We start from the raw sequence: 17046 nt of genomic DNA, 5'->3' as shown, positions 1-17046 counted from the left end.
ATCCAGAGGATGTGTGTGTGTCTACTGGAGGGGATGTGTGTGTGTTGATCCAGAGGATGTGTGTGTGTCTACTGGAGGGGATGTGTGTGTGTGTGTGTGTTGATCCAGAGGATGTGTGTGTGTCTACTGGAGGGGATGTGTGTGTGTTGATCCAGAGGATGTGTGTGTGTCTACTGGAGGGGATGTGTGTGTGTTGATCCAGAGGATGTGTGTGTGTCTACTGGAGGGGATGTGTGTGTGTTGATCCAGAGGATGTGTGTGTGTTGATCCAGAGTCTGCTATCTGCTAGACTGACGAGTATTAAAGAGAGTATTGAGTATTAAAGAGAAACGCCTGACTAACTAAAACAATTTCTTCTAACCAAATTCCAAATTAAGCGTAAGAAATAGAAACATCCCTCGGTTTCGTTCATAATTAAAGTGCTTTTAGACAAAATGGGGCTTATTTGGATGTTCACATTTATATCAGAGGGAAGTTTCCAAACTGAAGAGTTCCTTTGCGTCCCGTCATCAGAACAATGACAGCGTTCGTCTCTCGTGTGACGCTACCTCATCAAGACACTCAGAGGAAGCTCAGGACTTTAGACAGGCTTGGTGGGGGTCAGAGGTGAGAGGTCAGGGGTCAGAGTGCGTGCTGATCCAGGGGCATGCAGGTCATGCTAGGTAGGGGGTTAAGACAGACATCACATGGCTTAGAGGCTGACGGGGGTAGCTGAGGGCAGTCACACACTCTTGTATCGCGCTCACACACACACACACACCTCTCTCTCACACACACCTCTCACACACACACACACACTCCTGACCACCCAGTCCAACTGTCTCAAACAGATTGCTTCATCTGGGTCACACTTTTACACTTTTACATAAAAAACAAAAAAAGCTCTCTTTACAGCAGAGCCTGAACATTTCATTCCCTATAGAGACATAACATCAGAACATTAAATTAAATACACACAGATGCCCCCCCCCCCACGCACATGAGAGCAGGGGTAGATGCCCCCCCCCCCACGCACATGAGAGCAGGGGTAGATTCCTGCCCCCCCACCCCAGTGAGAGTAGGGGCAAACACCACCACCCCCCCAGGAGAGCAGGGGCAGATGCAGGGCGTGAACAGAGAGAGGCGGAACAGAGACGAGCGTCGTCAAGGATACGCAACTCATGCAGGCAGGGGAGCCCAGAGAGCAGCCCGACCGGGGTGGGACCAGAACAGCCTGGATCAGAACCGAGAGCAGCAGCCTGGATTGGACCAGAACACACCACCCCTGGATCAGAAGCGAGCCCGAGGCAGCTGGTTCCCCGTGGAGGCCAGAACCCAGTCTGGGTCGGACCAGGGAACACCCCCCCTCTCTCTCTCCACAGAGGAAGAAGGAGGAGAGAGGAACCCAGTCTGGATCGGACCAGGGAACACCCCCCCCCCCCCCCCCTCACCACAGAGGAAGCAGGAGGAGAGAGAGGAACCAGGCTGGATCGGACCAGGGAACACCCCCTCTCTCTCTCACCGTCAGAGGAAGCAGGAGGAGAGAGAGAGAGGAACCAGGCTGGATCGGACCAGGGAACACCCCCCCTCTCTCTCACCGTCAGAGGAAGCAGGAGGAGAGAGAGAGAGGAACCAGGCTGGATCGGACCAGGGAACACCCCCCCTCTCTCTCACCGTCAGAGGAAGCAGGAGGAGAGAGAGAGAGGAACCAGGCTGCAGTCACTGGGATAAATGATTGATTGCCATTTGCAATGCGATAGCCATCCGTGTTCAAACAGTGTCCCCATCTTTATCAACCAAGTCATTGCCTATTACTTTACAATATAGATTTATTCATTATCTACAGTCCTTTTTTTGCATGTGTGTGTGTGTGTGTGTGTGTGTGTGTGTGTGTGTGTTTTTTGCAATGCATACACCATAGGCTCAATGATGAAAGTGCAGGGAGAGCTCAGCCATGTGAAGGTGTGTGTGTGAGAGGTTCCGTTCCAGAGAGCAGTTGGCTCCAGCCTGACGGCACCCACCCACACACACACACACACACACATACACACACACACACACGTCCTCACGCAGCCGGCTGGGATCAGGCTGGGGTCAAAGGTCACCCTCAGGTGGTGATCGCCTTGGTGACCGGCTCGGCTTCCCTCAGAAAGATCCGGAAGGTCCTTGCAGCTCTACCTGGAGAGCTTGGGGGCAGGATCCTGCTGGAGAGAGAAGACAGAGTGTGTGAGCGGGAGAGAGAACAGAGAGTGTGTGTGTGTGAGCAGGAGAGAGAACAGAGAGTGTGTGAGCAGACAACTAGCTAATAATGATGAGCATCTTGGCCCAGTCAGGTAGGGGTGAGGTGGTGTATATCCTGGTGTGTGTGTGTGTGTGTGTTTGTGTGTGTGTGGACTAATGCAGTGTGGCCTCACCTTGTGTGTGTGTGTGTGTGTGTGTGTGGACTAATGCAGTGTGGCCTCACCGTGTGTGTGTGTGTGTGTGTGTGTGTGTGTGGTGTGATATGTGTGTGTGTGTGCGTGTGTGTGTGTGGTGTGATATGTGTGTGTGTGTGTGTGTGTGGTGTGATATGTGTGTGTGTGTGCGTGTGTGTGTGTGGTGTGATATGTGTGTGTGTGTGTGTGTGTGTGTGTGTGTGGTCTCACCGTGTGTGTGTGTGTGTGGTGTGATATGTGTGTGTGTGTGTGTGTGGTCTCACCTGGGGCTCCCGTGCTTCCTGCTGGGGGGGGTCGTCTGGCTTCCCCTCTGCTGTGGGGGGCGGGGCCTGCTGGAGGCTCCGTGTTCTAGGCCCGCCCACCCTCGGGCGCAGGAGACGCTCCTCCCTCTTGCCCACCTGCTGCTGCTGCTGATTGGCCAGTTTGCCCTCGGCCGCCCGCTTGGCCACGCCCTCCTTGCCCACCTTCTGCACCTTGGCGGGCGGCTCCTCCTCCTCGGCTGGCACCGGTTGGGCGGGGGGGTCTTGGCTGGGAGGAGGAGGCGGGATCTGGAGGCTCTTCCTGCCCTTCTTGTTGCCAGGGGCGACGGCAGCGAGGGGCTGTGTGGTGCCGGCGGGGCGCTTGGCCCGTGCTGTTGCCGTGGTGACGACGGTGGTGGCCTTGCCCCTGGGCGGTGGCAGCAGGTTGGCGTCGCTCTCCTTGAGCTCGGAGCTGCGTGCCCGCGTCTTGCCCAGCGGCCTGCTGGGGGCGCCGTCGAGCTCCTGCTTCACCACCGCCTCCTCGGCCGCCGGGCGCCTCCGCAGGCTCATGCTCTTGTCCCGCGGCGTCCCCGAGGCGTCCGCTGATGCCACCACCCCCAACACCCCCGCTGCCATGGCAACAGCACGGGCACCCGGCTTCCTGCCCCGCTTGGGCGCAGGCTTCATGGGGCAGCTGACGGCGATGTGCTTGGACAGGCTGGCGGGGTAGGTGAACTCACGCTGGCAGTGCGGGCACACGTGGATCTCTGCTGCCCCCGGTGGCTGCTCCTCCTCCTCCTCCTAGAATACACAGTGAGTAAAGAAATATAAATACTATATACTAATAATATAATACTATACACTATAATACTAATAATAAAATACTATATACTATAATACTAATAATATAATACTAATAATATAATACTATAAACGAATAATATACTAATAATATAATACTATATACTATAATATAATACTATAAACTAATAATATAGTACTATATACTAATACATACTTTTGCTCCTCCTCCTCCTCGATTACACAGTAAGTAAAGAAATATAAATACTGTATACTAATAATATAATAATAATATAATACTATGTACTATAATACTAATAATATAATACTATAAACTAATAATATACTAATAATATAATACTATATACTATAATACTAATAATATAATACTATAAACTAATAATATAGTACTATATACTAATATATACTTTTGCTCCTCCTCCTCCTTGATTACACAGTAAGTAAAGAAATATAAATACTTGTGTTTGTGAAACATACACTCAGAAACACATTTGAGTTAAACTTTGCGTAGGACGCTTTCTAGATACCTCCTGTAAAGTGTGCCTTACTCAAACTCACCTTTATCTGATCAGGCTGCTGCACGCCTCCTCTCTTAGCGCCCGAGACGGAGGAGGAAGAGGAGGAGGAGGAGGAAGAGCGGTTCTTCTGAGTGATAGCCTTCTGCAGCAGCTGCTGCTTCTTCTTACTGAGCGCGCTCATACGCGACGCCGGCTGCTGTGGTGGCTCCGCTCCGAAGCTGAGTCTCTTGGGCTGGCCGATCCTGCGGAACACCGCGTTGTGCACGGTGTTGCTGGCGGCAGCGGTCGCGGACGCCGCGGAGACCATGCCGTTGTTCTGGCCGGGCCTGACGGTGTGGCGCAGCGGGATGGGGTTCTTCTTGGGCGTGTAGCGGCGCTTGTCGGAGGCGTTGGCGCACGCCAGGATGTGCTTGTGCAGCTCGGGCATGTTGTCGAAGCTGTTGCCGCACTTGGTGCAGCGGATCGCCGTGCTGAAGGTCTGCGGGATGTTGTGGGTGGTGAAGTTGGTTGCCGAGGCGACCGTGCCCGCCGGGGTGCGGTTGTGGTACGGGAAGGGCGGCGGCTTGAAGCTGGGGTAGTGCTGGTTGATACCCAGACGCACGTCGGGCCTCTTGGGCTTACCCGCCTCTGACGCCATGATCTTGATGGTGGTGTAGAGTTCTTCCGTGGAGTCATCCTGAGTCTCCTCCTCCTCCTCCTCCTTCGTCGTCCCCTCCTCCGGGCTCGCCCCCCCTTCCTCCTTGGGTTCCACCGCAGCGTCCGGGATGAGGAGGAGAGGCTCGGCGGTGGGAGGTGGTGGTGGTGGTGGTTCCGTGGGGCTGGTCTCCACGGCAGCAGCTGAGGCTGAGGCTGCGGCGGCCGGGTCGGTGTAGTTCTGCAGACGCAGCTTGCCGCTCTCGAGCACGGTGTGAGTGGCGCAGGGCGTGTCGTCGGGGTGCAGGTCGCGCTGGTGCTGCTGCAGGTTGCACAGGAAGGCGAACTCCTTGCGGCACGCGGAGCAGACGTAGATGCGGCCCACGCCGTGCAGGGCGGAGCGGTGTTCCAGCAGCGTCGCTGCGCTCCCGAACAGCTGCACGCAGAACTCACACTTCAGCGGCCAGTCCGCCGCGTGCGCGCCGATGTGGCGGCTCAGCGCCGTGATGGAGCGGAAGGGCTCCTCGCACACGTTACACACGAAGCTCTTGGCGAACGCCTCGCCCCCCTCCCCCTCCCCAACGTCCGTGTCGTCCTCCGAGCTCCGGGGCAGGAACTGGAACTCCTCCATCTCCTCGCGGTCCTCCGGTTCCTGCTTCAGAGGGAAGTGTGTGACGAGGTGTTTCGACGAGACGAGGTGTTTCGACGCAGCTTTGACGGGACTGCGGGACTTGGCTGCCGCTGCTGCTGCTGGGAGCGACTCGCAGGCGGGCTGAGCAAGTTCTCCGCGCTCACGATCTGCTGGTTCTGTCTTCTGTCGGACCGGTTCTTTTAAGGAACCGCTCTGGCCGTCTGAGGACCGGCGGGCTGAACCGTAAGGCCGAGCCTCGCTGGCATCCCCGTCGTCGTCCGAGGCGGAAGGGGACACAGCGGGTCTCAGCGAGGGCTCTGTGTCACCCGAGCCGTGTGTATGTGTGTCAGCGGGGGGGCCAGTGAGCGTGTGTGTGTGTGTGGACGCCTCAGCCCCAGCGCCATCTGGGTCCTCGGTGCGGTCCGCTGCGAGCCGAGCGGGTCTGGGCGAGGCTTTGGGAGAGAGCACGGGGTAGGAGATGCCCGTGGAGGAGTCGTCGGGGGGCTCGGAGAGCGGGGAGCGGGAGAGGGGGGGTGGGGAGGGGGTGGTGGAGGTCTGGCGGGGGGAGCAGGGGGGGGAGTGGAGGGTCACGGGGGTCAGGGAGGGGGGCGAGGAGGAGGACGGGCTGGACTCTGCCGGGAGGAGGGGGTCCGGAGAAGAGTCGGGGGGGCTGCCCGGCGAGGACGCTGCGTCCGGTCTGCTGCTCGTCATCGCCGTCGTCGTCGTCTCTTCGGGCGCCAGGCCGGCGTAGTCGCTCATCAGAACCTTCTCCAGCATGCTGGTGTTGGGCTTCTTCTTGCGGCCCGGGGGGGGCTGTGTGGTGGTCGTGTGTGGTGCTGCCGGCTGTTTGCCGCGAGGGGCGTCCGTCGTCTCCATGGTGACAGACGATGAGCTCTTCCTGCTCATGCTCAGGTCCAACACCGCCTCCCCCCCCGCCGCCCCTACAGCGGGTGTCGAACCCCCCCCCACGCCGCAGTTCCTCCTACTGCCCACCAGGGGGCCGGACAGGTCCAAGGGCAGCTGGTTGCAGGAGCTGCCGCCGCTCCGTGACAGGGGCCAGTCTCTGTGTGCGTTGTTGCGCGCGTGTGTGTGTGTGTGTTTGCCGTCGCTCCCTTCCTCTCGGCCACACACACCCCAGCTGGCCGAGCGGCTGTGGCCCTCCAGTTTGGGCACCTTCAGGACGAAGGGGGGCACGGACTCGTGGGCGAGGGGGGGGGCCTCGGTCAGCGGGGTGGGGGCCGCTGCTGCTGCGCTGAGCGGGGGGGATGTGGGGGGGGAGCTGGTCCTGCGCTTGAACCTTCCGGAGGCGCAGGAGAGCGGGCTGACGGAGAGGGGAGGGGCGGCAGAGGAGCGTGAGTGTGTGTGCGCGTCGGCCATGAGTGTGAGCGAGGCCTTCTTCTGGGCGGCGTCCTGAGTCTGCAGCAGCTGCTTGAGCTTGGGGGAGAGGTACACACTCTTCTCCTTTTGGAAGGCCAGCGTGTCCACATGAGGGTACGACGACGAGGAAGAGGAGGAAGACGAGGAGGAGGAAGAGATGCTGTCGGGTTCCATCTTCACCCGAGGCAGGAGGGGCGGAGTTGAGGTCCTGCGCTTCCCCGAGGGCTGGTGAGTGTGTGTGTGTGTGCGAGCGTGTGTGTGTGTGCGAGCGTGTGTGTGGTGGTGGTGAGAGCCGAGCGCCTGGCTGATTTGCTCCGGGCTGATGATGACGGCGGCGTCCAGACCGAAGAGCGCGGCGGAGCTGGAGTTGACCTCGATGACCTCGCAGCCGCTGACGGTCGCCGTGGAGACGATCTTGCCGTCGATGTAGAGGCTGAGGTTCTCCGAGATGTTGCTGGAGATGTTGGCCATGCCCTCGTCTCGCTCGGCCTCGTCCTCCGAGTCCATGCTGGCCACGTAGACGGGCGGGGGACTGCTGCTCCCGCCGGGCGACCCCCCCTCCTGCGCCCCTGCCCCCCCCCTCGGCTGCCCCCCCCCTGGCGTCTGCGTGGCATCGGCGGGCAGGAGCGTGCCTTTCCTGCGGACGCCCTTGGGCAGGAGGTGGCGCTCGTGGATGCGGCGCTGGTGTCGGCGCATGTTGGTGTGCGTGCCGAAGGCCTTGTTGCAGTACTTACACGCGTGCAGCTCCCCCCGAGCCTCCCCGTTCTCGTCCACCATGACCGCCCGCTCCGAGTCGCCATGACGCCCGCCTGCCGCGGAGGACGATGACGGGTCTCTCTTCAGACCGTCGGCGGGGGAGAGGATGTGCGCCCCGTTCTGCGTCGCCATGACTACGAGATGGGCGGAAGGGCTGCCGCTGGTGCTGGTTGCGTCGGGCGGGTGGCGCTGGCCGTCCGTCAGGAGCAGAGGGCTGAGCAGCGTGGCGGTACCGGCCAGGGAACCGGGTCGCTTCTTCCCCGCGCTCTCGTGGCGACGCTCGTGCCGCCGCCGACCCACCTGCGAGCCGAAGCTCTTGCCGCAGTAGCGGCAGCGGAACGAGAGCGCCTCCTGCTGGCCTCCTCCGGTGGTGGCCAGGCTGTGGATGTGTGTGTGGCGCTCCAGGCCCTGCTTGGTGGCGAAGTGGCGCTCGCAGTGCTGGCACGGGTACGACGACTCGCCCTGGAGGTCGTCCTCAAGGTCGTCCCCCTCGCCGCCCTCCGGGTCAGGGTCAGGCTCGGGGTCGGGGTCCTGCTCTGGTGGCTTCAGGGCGGAGGACAACACGCTCTCTTCTGATTGGCCGGCAGGGCTCCCTGGGGTTTCCCCCTCAGGGCTGCAGGGGCTCAGCTGTTCATGTGACACACTGCCCTCTAGAGGTTGCTCTGAGCTCTGCAGGGATGATGACGGCAGCTGCTGCTGCTGCTGCTCTTCCTCCTCCTCCCCCTCTCCCTCCTCCTCTCCCTCCTCTTCTCCCTCCTCCTGGGGGGCCTCTGAGGGGGGGTCGGCGTGGGAGGGGGTCGTGCTCCCCTCAGGGAGGGGTTCGGAGCTCTCGGCCCCTGCGAGGGGTTGGGGGTCGGGCTGGGCGGGGTGCATACTAGCTGGGGTGCTGACGGACTCCTGGGAGGGGGGCGGCTCCTTCACCAGCCCAGAGGACAGGGAGGGACTCTCATCCTCGTTCAGCCCTGAAAACACACACAAGCACACACACACAGCAGGTTTACAGCAGCCGCTCACAAACAACCGCAGGTTTACAGCAGGTTTACAGCAGGTTTACAGCAGTCGCTCACAAGCAACCGCAGGTTTACAGCAGGTTTACAGCAGTCGCTCACAAGCAACCGCAGGTTTACAGCAGGTTTACAGCAGTCGCTCACAAGCAACCGAAGGTTTACAGCAGCCACTCACAAGCAACCGCAGGTTTAGAGCAGGTTTACAGCAGTCGCTCACAAGCAACCGCAGGTTTACAGCAGGTTTACAGCAGTCGCTCACAAGCAACCGCAGGTTTACAGCAGCCACTCACAAGCAACCGCAGGTTTACAGCAGGTTTACAGCAGCCACTCACAAGCAACCGCAGGTTTACAGCAGGTAAACAGCAGTCACACACGAGCAACCGCAGGTTTACAGCAGTCGCTCAGGAGGGCTGCAGGTCTCTAATTTTATATAAAATATATCACATACATACACACACACACACACACACACACACACACACACACACACACACACACACACACACATAGAATATAATATAAATATTAGTGCTGTCAGTTTAACGCGTTATTAGCCGTCAATTTTTTTAATGCGCGATTAACGCGTTGTAAAAAAAAAAAATTACGTTCTTTTTGCTCTCCCAAACTGTGTAGTAGGCTAACGTTACGTTTCAGTGAATGGTGAGCGCGATACGGCGAAATGAATGATAAAAAGCTTCTGAATAGAAAGTTTACCTTTAAAAGTTGTGTTGTGCAAAAAAAGGCGAGCTTCACTGTTGTCTGAAAATGTCAACAGGCAGCTGGCTGAAAGCACAGAAGTAGTAGGCTTACCTTTTATTGGTAACCTAACTGTTACGGTTCATTGTTTTTGAAATAAGAGGCCTGACTTCTATGTTCACAGCAAACTTGAAAAAACGGAAATATTAAGCCATGGTTTAACTGCACTATAGGCTGAGTCCTTGTTTATCTGCATTTTGTAATTTTATTTTGTACCGCCCTGTTTGGCAATGTTGTTTGTCAATAAAATAAAACCTTGCATAAAGCAAGCCAATTCACTTTTCCATGTTGATAAGAGCATTAAAAAAAAAAATGATTGAAGGGACATTTAGAATAGATACAAATTTGCGATTAATTTTGAGTTAACTATGACAAAAATGTGATTAATCGCGATTCAATATTTTAATCGTTTGACAGCACTAATAAATAAATATATATATATATATACACACACACACACACAAACACATATATACATACACACACACACACACACACAAATAAACAATCCTCACTACACTACTATAATTCATTACACATTATGTTATGAAAAGTTTAATTTTGGCAGGAAAAAAATGTCTGGTCAATAACATAACGCACACATACACCTTCAGACTCACGCATGTCTCACACACACAAACCTTCTTCAGACTCACGCATGTCACACACACACACACCTTCTTCAGACTCACGCATGTCACACACACCTTCTTCAGACTCACGCATGTCTCACACACACACACACCTTCTTCAGACTCACGCATGTCTCACACACACACACACCTTCTTCAGACTCACGCATGTCTCACACACACACACACACCTTCTTCAGACTCACGCATGTCTCACACACACACACACCTTCTTCAGACTCACGCATGTCTCACACACACACACACACCTTCTTCAGACTCACGCATGTCTCACACACACACACACCTTCTTCAGACTCACGCATGTCTCACACACACACACACACCTTCTTCAGACTCACGCATGTCACACACACACACACACACACACACACACCTACAGCTTCTTCAGACTCACGCATGTCACACCGACCTTCTTCAGACTCACGCATGTCTCACACACACACACTCACACTCACACCCACACCCACACACCTCTTCTTCACACACACACACTCACACCCACACCCACACACACACACACCTTCTTCAGACTCACGCATGTCTGGATCTGTGGGTGTGTCCGTCCCCGTTGACTGGAGGCCAGGCGTTCCCACGGCAGCCAGCCTCTCCCGCTCCAAGAGCTTCTTCCTGGCTGCAGGGACACAGGACACAGCGGTCACACACACGTGCTGTCTCACACACACACACACACACACACGCTGTCTCTCTCACACACACCCACACACACACCCACACACTATACACACACGCTGTCTCTCTCACACACACCCACACACCCACACACACACCCACACACACACACACACACACGGTGCAGAGGAGCAGCTGAGCTGCTGATGGAGCTGCAGTAAAATGGGTCACAGTGTGCAATGCTCCAGGCAGCTGGGTGAGCACACACACACACACACACACACCCCCTTTCACAAGAAAAAAGTAAACTCTCACACACACACACACACACACACACACCTCCTATGTATGAGTGAGCTTGTGACCTCTGAACTCTAGACATGGCTGTAGTTTGTTAGTTTGTTGTCTCTAATGCCCACTCAGTGTCCTAATCCTAACCCCTGAGCACACACACACACACACACACACACACAAACACACACACACACACACACTCAGAGTCCTAATACTCACCCCTAGTCTTTCTGCTGGTGGCAGAGTGGCTTGTGTTACTCCATTCAAATCTGAATTCGGTTCTAATCCTGTTCCGAGTGTGTGTGTGCCGAATCCACGTTCACAGGACACACTAGAAGCCACCCCAATAAGTTTCTCTTTTTCAGTGAATAGAAACGCTGCAACCTGCGCTGCAACCTACACACACACACACACAAACACTACATGTGTTCATGATACACAGCCTCTGCAACCTGCAACACTACACACACACACACTATATGTGTTCATGATACACAGCCTCTGCAACCTGCAACACTACACACACACACACACACACACACACACACACACACACTATATGTGTTCATGATACACAGCCTCTGCAACCTGCAACCCTACACACACACACACTATATGTGTTCATGATACACAGCCTCTGCAACCTGCAACACTACACACACACACACACACACACACACACACACACACTATATGTGTTCATGATACACAGCCTCTGCAACCTGCAACCCTACACACACACACACTATATGTGTTCATGATACACAGCCTCTGCAACCTGCAACACTACACACACACACACACACACACACACACTATATGTGTTCATGATACACAGCCTCTGCAACCTGCAACACTACACACACACACACACACACTATATGTGTTCATGATACACAGCCTCTGCAACCTGCAACACTACACACACACACACACACACACACACACACTACCACAAACACTACCACAAACACACACACACACACACACTATATGTGTTCATGATACACAGCCTCTGCAACCTGCAACCCTACACACACACACACACACACACTACCACAAACACACACACTACCACACACACACACACAAACACTACATGTGTTCATGATACACAGCCTCTGCAACCTGCAACACTACACACACACACACACACACACTACATGTGTTCATCATACACAGCCTCTGCAACCTGCAACACTACACACACACACACACACACACACACACACACTACCACAAACACACACACACACTACTCCGTGTGCTCATGATACACAGTCTCTGCAAACCAGCAACACTATACACACACACACACACACACGTAGGTAGGGATGGGTATCGTTTGGGGTTTTTCTGATATCGGTACTTAACCGATACTTTTAAAACGATACCGGTGCCTAAACGGTGCCAGAACCGATACATTTTTTTTTAAATTAAAGACATTAAAGGCTTATTTATTGCCAAGGCAAATAGTTTTCTTCAAATGTAACAATAAATTAACTGTTTAAGGTATACTATAAATACAAATAAATACAAAACACTTGGCTTAAAACCTTTTAACTTCAAACTATGAACAATATATTAACTTTTAACAACTGTTTACAGTATACTTAAATAAATATAAATAAATACAAAACACACTCTGTACACACACTTCACACGTCAGTAATTCTTTTGCAGAAATATGAGCATGTTCGCCTTCAGAGTAAAAAAAATATTATTTTGTTTGCATGTATAACCCACTGGTTTCGTGAATGTGTACTGCCCCTTTAAGAGTTTAGGTTCAGGGCCTCTTGAGTTCTCTCCCCCCTTTACACGCAATTTTGTTGTTGCATATGCTGCACGTCGCGTTGTTTGAATCTTTTTGTGCGAAATACAGCCACACTTTTGATCATTTACCTTTCGGGATTTTCTCCGTTATATTGATGGCTAGCTCTGTTTGTGCTTGCTCTGTGCAAGGCTGTCTACTCTTCGCTGTCATTAGACTGTTGTAATGTTATTGTAGCGTCCCATATGGAATGCTTCATTATCACCAATGAGCGTGAGCGACACAGGCGAGAGTCTACACATTGGGAGATGGAGCAGTTTTATATGTGCCCCACGAAATCTGTTAGCAACCCAAAAATGTTTACAGATCGTACTCAGAAAGCTCTACGCCACTAACGTTACTTCTCGTTAGCTATCGCTAGTTTTGTTAAATTATTAATTTTTTAATAAAAAAAAAAAATAATAATAATCTGCTCAGGCACCGAAAGGAAGCACCGAAATCTGCGTTGCATTTTGGTCCGGGTAGGTATCGGTTGTATGGAACCTGTGCCCTATTGGTACCGGTTCTCGGTACCCAACCCTACACGTAAGCCCTGATCAGTAAATGACAGATGTAAGACCTGGTCAGTAATTCCCAGAGACGTAAGCCTTGATCAGTAGATCCCAGAGACGTAAGCCCTGATCAGTAATTCCCAAAGACGTAAGCCTTGATCAGTAGATCCCAGAGACTGATCAGTAAATGGTAGACGTAAGCCATGATCAGTAGTTCCCAGAGACGTGATCCCTGATCAGTAAATGACAGACGTGACCCCTGATCAGTAAATGGCAGACGTAAATCCTGATCTGTGACTTAAGTGTGTATATATCAAGCTCACTGTGAGTTATAGCCGTACAGTACCAGTCAAAGGTTTACTTTCATTATTTTCTACATGGTAGATAACACTTTTCTTTGTTTAGTACATCAGTCCATATGTGTTCTTTCGTAGTTTAAATGTCTTCAGTATTAATCTACCATGTAGAAAACAATAAAAGTAAAGAAAAAACGTCTAAAAAAAAATGTAAGGTGTGTCCAAACTTTTGACTGGTACTGTATTTTCAAGTTGTAGGCACACATGTGTTTTTAAGTTATAGCCACACATGTGTTTTAAAGTTATAACATGTGTATTAAAGTTATAGCCACACATGTGTATTCATGTTATAACATGTGTATTAAAGATATAACATGTGAATTCAAGTTTACACAGAGTTAGCCGCTATCCTCGTTAGCACGACCAGACAAGGTCATCTGAGAGCATCTTCTACAAAGCCTGATTCATGCCCACACACACACCCACACAGAGAGAGGACTGAATCCTGTCATCTGACCAGTATGTTCACACACACACACACCCTCTGTGTGCTGTCACTGTCCTCACACTCCTCTCTGCTGCTCAAAGCACCAGGGAACACCCCTGACCGTGTCCTCAAGAGAGTCTCCCAGACACACACACACACAGACACAGACACACACAGTGTGCTGCCACTGTCCTCACACTCCTCTCTGCTGCTCAAAGCACCAGGGAACACCCCTGACCGTGTCCTCAAGAGAGTCTCCCAGACACACACACACACAGACACACACAATGTGCTGCCACTGTCCTCACACTCCTCTCTGCTGCTCAAAGCACCGGGGAACACCCCTGACCGTGTCCTCAAGAGAGTCTCCCAGACACACACACACACACACACACAGACACACACAGTGTGCTGCCACTGTCCTCACACTCCTCTCTGCTGCTCAAAGCACCGGGGAACACCCCTGACCGTGTCCTCAAGAGAGTCTCCCAGACACACACACACACAGACACACACAGTGTGCTGCCACTGTCCTCACACTCCTCTCTGCTGCTCAAAGCACCGGGGAACACCCCTGACCGTGTCCAAGGACACCAGACTGCACTACTGAGACTCAGGAGACACACACACACACACACACACACACACACACACACACACACACACACACACACACACACACACACACACACACACACACACACACACACACACACACACACACACACACACGATATCCCCACAGGACAAGCCTGAGGAGGGTATCACACACAACCACTGATGACAGAGCTCAGGAGTTAAGCACAAACACAACCACTGACGACAAAGGCTCACACACACACACACACACACACACACACACACACACACAAAGATGACAGGGCTCAGGACTCAAGCCCATATCACATACACCAGACATCAACACAGCAGAAAAGGCTGTCACACATACACACACACACACACACACACACACACACACACACACACACACACACACACACACTCGTCACTAGAAGCAGTTATATCAGTTATAATGCTGTCATAACACACACTGAAAAAGCCCAGTATGCGCTTCATGAGCTACTTTGGGCCATTTCTTTACCAAGTTAACTTCAAACTACACGAGGTGACCATAAACCCGTAATATTCTGACTTTACAAATCAAATCTAGGTCTGTAGAGAGGAGGGTAGGTGCTTAGGACACCACACAGCCCCACAGAGACTCAGGACACACACAAACACACACACACACACACACACACACACACACACACACCACCACCACCACCACCAGAAGGGTAGGTGCTAAGGAAAGGGTGTGGGGGATGGCTTGTGCAACACTTACTGCGAACTGATAAACCTGCTGGCTAGCTTATACTGAAGTCTTCAGCACTTTTATCGAAGATGCAATTACTTTCGGTTCACATCTTCGAAAACGACATTAAGCTGGACCTAAACAGGCTCCTAACTCCGTGCTGTATCAAAGAAAAGTGCACCGAACACCGCAACTGTGTGAGCATCCGGGTGCTAGGCCCTCTCGGGTGGGTGTACAGAGCAAAGTAAAACTCGAACGACCATCGCAAAAGGTAGCGTTAGTTTAACAATCCTCCGTAGGAAATCGGCCAACCTTTTATCAATTGTCAACCAGGTTTTAAGTCAGTTAACGTCAGTTTAAAGCGCCGAAGAGACGAAGGTAGCATAACAGGATATCACGTCGCGTAACTCGCACACAACTGATGGGGGCTCAGTGCAATATCAAAAGGAGAATTGTTACATAAGACTGAACCGACAAATAATTAGCACGCTAGCTATGCTAGCTGGAGCTATCGCATATTTGGCATGCCAATGGTTGACCTGTGGATGTTGATGCATCCGCACAGTTGATAGGTCCAGAAGCCCCTTACCTTGCTAACTTGGCTGATATGTGCAATGGCTAGTTAAGTGATTTCAACTATGATTACTCTTACATCAACAGTGTCCTGTTAGATAAGTTGGCCCGCACCAGAAATGTTACCTGTCGATGCAATGGGACAAAAAAAATCGATCGTCACCAACATTAACACTTCTTGCAAAGACGTGTAGGATTAACAACACCAATAGTTCCCTCACACTTACTCTGAACTGCAATCCTCACCGACTTGAGGGCTGTGTCTGACCAGTGGCCATTAAGTACTGGTCAGCAAACACCACTGCAGCCTTAACATTTCAAAATTCACTCGTGTAGAATCGTCTCCATGGGCAAAACCAGAGCCCCTTATGCACCTCCGAGATACTTAACCTTAATGCCTAGAAGAAGAATCATCTGTCCACGCGTGGACAGGAAAGGTCACTAGTAGCTTGCTACTACGTGAATTAGCCCCACGTAAGCTAGCTAGCTAACATCAGACGCGAAACAGTTCTTGCTGCTGTCGAAAGTATCCAGCTCGCTAGCGAGTTAGCTTTACAACTTGAACGGCCTGTCTCCGTACGTGAGACAACACAGCTAAGCGTGTTATAACAGTTCATATAGGTTAGCTCACTTATTTAAGGTGGATGCAAGCTCTTATCTGCCAACAGCAACATTGACATGCTTGCCAAAAAGCAGCAAATCAACCTGAACTGTCGGAACTGTAACGTTAGCAATCAGGCGAAAAGGCTAGCGAACACAAATTTGGAACTATCTGCTAGTGACCCAAGTTTGCCGTTTTACACACTTCAACCAGTAACGTTTAACACCCGTTTAACTTCGAAATGTAAACACTTTGGACATGGAGGCGTTGTGTTGTATTATAAACGCCAATTAAAATATCAAAGTTTACCTCTTTTGGCCCTGGGAGAGTTTTTCTTGCTTAAACTGCTTGCTCTTTCTTCCTCTAGTGCAGCTGCTATCTCCGGGTTGTCTTCCCCATTGTACCACACAAGCAACTCTTGTCCCGGCCCGATTGGCTAAAAGAAGTAGAGAAGAGGTTTAGAGCCAATCAGAATAGATGTTGTTGCAGGATGAGTGGGGCGAAGAGGAAAATGCTCGGGCCTCTCAATTGAACGTCAAGTCCCGAGTCAAACGTGCAAGGCACTCTTTACATTTTCAAAAAGGTTAGCAAGGTGTGTGAAGTTGTACATTGGAACAAACATCGCCACCATTTCACGACCTGTAATTGTTGTCATAACATAACGGTGGGATAAGGCAAAACTAGTGACACTTGACGTCCCTTTGGTGTTGCATAAAATA

General features: G+C 52.3%; 1 protein-coding gene across 4 annotated transcripts; it reads right to left on the bottom strand.

Moving 5' to 3' along the window:
- Positions 1-1440: 1440 nt before the first annotated feature.
- prdm2b (PR domain containing 2, with ZNF domain b) lies at positions 1441-16670 on the bottom strand. 4 transcript variants are annotated; one of them, XM_080845751.1, is made up of 5 exons: positions 16637-16666; positions 10345-10440; positions 4034-8352; positions 2678-3454; positions 1441-2183 (listed from the first exon to the last, which is right to left on the bottom strand). In XM_080845751.1, the coding sequence occupies exons 2-5, from the start codon at positions 10346-10348 to the stop codon at positions 2154-2156; spliced, it is 5130 nt and encodes a 1709-aa protein (XP_080701877.1). In that variant the 5' UTR covers positions 10349-10440; positions 16637-16666; the 3' UTR covers positions 1441-2153. The 4 variants fall into 4 exon arrangements, with proteins under 4 accessions (XP_080701877.1, XP_080701875.1, XP_080701876.1 ...); XM_080845749.1 differs by lacking the exon at positions 16637-16666 and adding an exon at positions 10953-11092 and having other exon boundaries at positions 10330-10440; XM_080845750.1 differs by lacking the exon at positions 16637-16666 and adding an exon at positions 10953-11092 and having other exon boundaries at positions 1441-2180; positions 10330-10440.
- Between the last annotated feature and the right edge of the window lie 376 nt (positions 16671-17046).

The sequence above is a fragment of the Sprattus sprattus genome, assembly GCF_963457725.1.
Source record: "Sprattus sprattus genome assembly, chromosome: 10".
Classification (NCBI taxonomy): domain Eukaryota; kingdom Metazoa; phylum Chordata; class Actinopteri; order Clupeiformes; family Clupeidae; genus Sprattus; species Sprattus sprattus.
Note: the sequence above shows the minus strand (reverse complement) of the source record. Positions and strands in the feature narration are given on the sequence as shown.